Genomic DNA, 3,771 nt, shown 5'->3' on the forward strand with positions numbered 1-3,771 from the left:
AGTCATCTCAAGATTTGTCACTCATTAGCTCGCAAATTGAACCTTTTGTTTACCTTTAAATTTCATCACTTTTTTTCTTTCTTTTTTTCCTTTAAAAATTTGATCAATCACCCATTAGTTCATATATTTGGGACTTGATGTATCTTTCAGCCTATAATTTGACATAAATCAATCTAAGCAATGTTTGTTCAACAGCAACAAAAGAAAAGCATATCAGCAACATATATGTTTTCTTGTATGATGTGTGACCAATGATCATCCTTATTTGTATTCAAATAATAATAAATATATGAAGAATACTATTTTACTATTACCGCTTCAGTAAATGCACTGAATCCATAAAAAAAAACGTAATCATCAAGATAAAAGCAGAAACACACAAACAAAAAGACAGCTAAGCATAGTGACTCTGGGTCCTCAACACAGAGATATTTCCCGGAACAAAATCAACGGCGGCGATTAACATCCACCGGACAAAAGGGTCTGCCAGCACGAGCCCGATGGCTAGGGATGGTGAAATGCCTTAGCCTCCCGTTTTGCTCCCTCATGTATCCTTTACACAAGAACGTCGCCGAGAACTCATCTTCCACCGGACGGTTAACGTCGTGAACAAAAACGTCTGTTTCTCCGTCTTCACGGTTGCGAGCCAAAAGCCCCGCCGTGTAAATAGCACTCATCCTCCCCGGAGCTTCCTCGTGGTAACCAGTTGGAGCATCCACCATGATGAGATCCCATTTCGTCTCGTAAAAATCCGCCGGAAAATCTTTCAACGCCAGTTCACATTTCGAGTTTCTTGGATCGGTCACGGATCTACACTCCTCTGATCTTCCCAGCTCCATCAGTTTGTCTGAATGTTTCACTTTCGTGTCGTAAACGACGTGGTAAGCTTCCAAGTTTGGGAATTTCTTAGTCACTATCTCGATCCAAGCCTTGTCTTCCTCAATAAACACTGAACACAAGAGATTTCGTTAGCTCTGTTTTGTGTAAGAAACAGAGGAAATAAGAACACTTACAGGTACGACCACCATGGTTGAGAGATGCCCACATCGGGCTGTCGTGACCTAAACCAAAGACGAGGAAGTTACATGGTGACTTCTTGTCCAAGACTCTCTTTGAGACAGAGATTTCGTCGAATGTCTGTTGTGGAGTGACGTTACTGGTGGCGTAGTGAACCAATGCGTCGGATAAAGAAATTGGCATCTTCGTGCATTGTTGTGTTGTTGGGCATCCTTCTGGTTTAGCCTGGTCTTGCTCTTCTTTCTCTTGAGAGAGATTGGTTTTGGAGATGGGCTTTGAAGAAGATATGTTTGATCTTGCAAAGAAGATGACAAGAAAGATCAAGATTGAGCAGCATGTGAATATGACCTTCAGATTGACAGAAGATTGAGATTTGGTCCTCATTTTCTGGATGAATGAATACAACAATGAAGGGTTCTGAAAATAATGAGAAATGTATTATACATATATAGAAGAGTTGTTGTATAATGTAAGAGAAAAGAATGTGAATGATTGAGGAAGTTGAGGAGGACATGAAAGCTACTAAGGTTGCTGTTCTTCCAATACAACAGCAGTTGGTGGTGAATTCATATACTAACAAATTGATTTTCATATTATAATGTATATATCTATTTTATATATTCATAATAATTGGAAGATGTGTAACGTAATGGGGAAATTTCTGGTTTTAAAATTGATGCTTGAAAGAGAAGAATCTGATCGGCAGTAGTAATATTGATCCAAAACAAGACAGGTGTTAAGAGGAACCAACATGGTGGTTGCAACTTTATTGTTCCTTGCTATTTAAATAACCCATGTTGATTTTAACAACTTTTGTCCTTTGTTTCTTGCACACTAAATTTTTTCTAAACGAATTAACATCACCGTTTGTTTGTTTGTATTCGTTATAAAAGATTCCTTCATTTGATAATTTCCATAACTTCAACTTTCAAACATGTCCAGTTCGACTCGGTTTAATTAAACCAAAGAGTTTTAGCTCAGACATTGAAAAACCAAACCAATCATCTTTGTGGCTTTTTTTTTTCTTCTCTTCAATGGTAATGTGCAAGAGTTGGCGACAAAAATCAAGAGCTTACTGATTTGGATTCTTTCTAAGAAATAACAGGTCAACAACATATTTGTTTTAGTTATCTTTAAGTTATAAGCCAATAAATTGTGATCCCAAACCGAACCAAATGATAAACGGCTTGCACGGTAATAATTTACAGGGAAGAAAGTTAACGAGGCAGTCACTAGTTAGACTAAATGCAACGTTTTTAAATCCGATCCGGACACTGAACCTGACGACTTACCAAATCACTGGATCGATCGCGGGTGAACCGCTGGTTAATAAATAAATAAATAAATTTTATTATATAATAATATATTAGGTATGAAAATAAAAATGTTAAAAAAATAATAGTTTGGATATGTATATATTTTATGTTTAAAAAGTATTTAGAAAATACTTAACTTTAGCTTTTATATTTTTATTTTCATTTGACATGCAAAATATCAAAAAATAGTTTAGACTATTTAATATTTTGTGTAACAAAATAAGAATTATGACATCTTAAAAAATCAAGATATAAAATTCATAAATATTTAAATGTCTAATGCGAATAATAAATTAAACTTCAAATTTAAAATAAACCAAAAGTAAAAGATCATTGTAATAAATTGTCAATAACAGAAATAAACTAACATCAAATCACATCAACTAATTTTGGTTCTCTCTGTAATCGTTCATTTCATTTTCTTTAGGTGGAGAGTAAGCTGTCACTCAAACAAATATCTACTTAACAAAAATAACCATATTATTATTAGTTACTCATGAATAATAGGAGTGTATTATGCTAACGATTTAGAAAAGCTAGAGTAATCATACATGGTCTGTTTAATAGCTTCCTACGACGATACAAAATGTTATCAGATAGAAATTTCCAAGTGTTTTTCCAAACAACTTCTGGCTTCGATAGACTCATTGACATGAGCATGATCACAAAACACTGACGCATATATGATGCTGAACCTGTAAAATTCGTCCTCACAATACCGTCAATGTATTCTTGATCATCTTCTAACAAACCCCGAGCAAAGCACATCTCTTTGTAATCTGGATACTGAACATTGTTAAATGTTTTGATTTCCTCAAAAGATGTAGGACCCCTTACAATGTTCAGCAAGACTCGAAGGTAGTAGGCCTGTTCTATTTTCCGTGGTGCTAAGTTGATTATGCCAATACTGTATCCTCTCTTCCTATCAGTAATTTTCCGCTGTTTTTTATTCCAAATAAACTTTGTTGGGATTTCAGATAGTGTCATCTTCCTTGCAACATCACTGATTTTGTTTAGTTCAAACCATCCCATGAACATTGTATTCTCGATAAGAACGCGACTGGTAACTTCATCATAGGTGTCATCATCTTTGAAAATGACAATCTGCTTTCCCGGTAAATGAAACTGTATCCTCTCAACTGGTATGGGTCGATTGTGTATATTAAACTTAAACGTTCTCCATGCACCTTCCGAAAAAGATACATATCTGCATATGCGTGTCAAAAAAAATTAATTAGCCATTAATCCTCAACGTGGTCAAAGTTTAGACATGTCATAGTTTGTTCCAAAGATAGACAAAACTAATATTCATGTACATGCAGTTGAAAAAAATCCTTAATTTCATTTTTTTTTCTCTTATGTTGCTGCTCCATCAGTACCGCTAGTCGCATTTGAAGGATTTTCCACGGCTACAGTACAACGATCTTGTCATTTATTA

At 35.1% G+C, this 3,771-nt stretch overlaps 1 protein-coding gene across 1 annotated transcript; it reads right to left on the reverse strand.

Moving 5' to 3' along the window:
• Nucleotides 1-243: 243 nt before the first annotated feature.
• Nucleotides 244-1,694, reverse strand: LOC111200262 (glucuronoxylan 4-O-methyltransferase 3-like). The gene is made up of 2 exons (XM_022690876.2): nucleotides 1,014-1,694; nucleotides 244-949 (listed from the first exon to the last, which is right to left on the reverse strand). The coding sequence occupies exons 1-2, from the start codon at nucleotides 1,399-1,401 to the stop codon at nucleotides 447-449; spliced, it is 891 nt and encodes a 296-aa protein (XP_022546597.1). The 5' UTR covers nucleotides 1,402-1,694; the 3' UTR covers nucleotides 244-446.
• Between the last annotated feature and the right edge of the window lie 2,077 nt (nucleotides 1,695-3,771).

The sequence above is a fragment of the Brassica napus genome, chromosome A9, assembly GCF_020379485.1.
Source record: "Brassica napus cultivar Da-Ae chromosome A9, Da-Ae, whole genome shotgun sequence".
Classification (NCBI taxonomy): Eukaryota; Viridiplantae; Streptophyta; class Magnoliopsida; order Brassicales; family Brassicaceae; genus Brassica; species Brassica napus.

Coding starts and splice junctions, on each gene's coding strand:
- LOC111200262 (XM_022690876.2), bottom strand. CDS start 1,401: ATGAGGACCAAATCTCAATCTTCTGTCAATCTGAAGGTCATATTCACA. Junction 950..1,013: donor CAACCATGGTGGTCGTACCT/GTAAGTGTTCTT, acceptor TCTTGTGTTCAG/TGTTTATTGAGGAAGACAAG.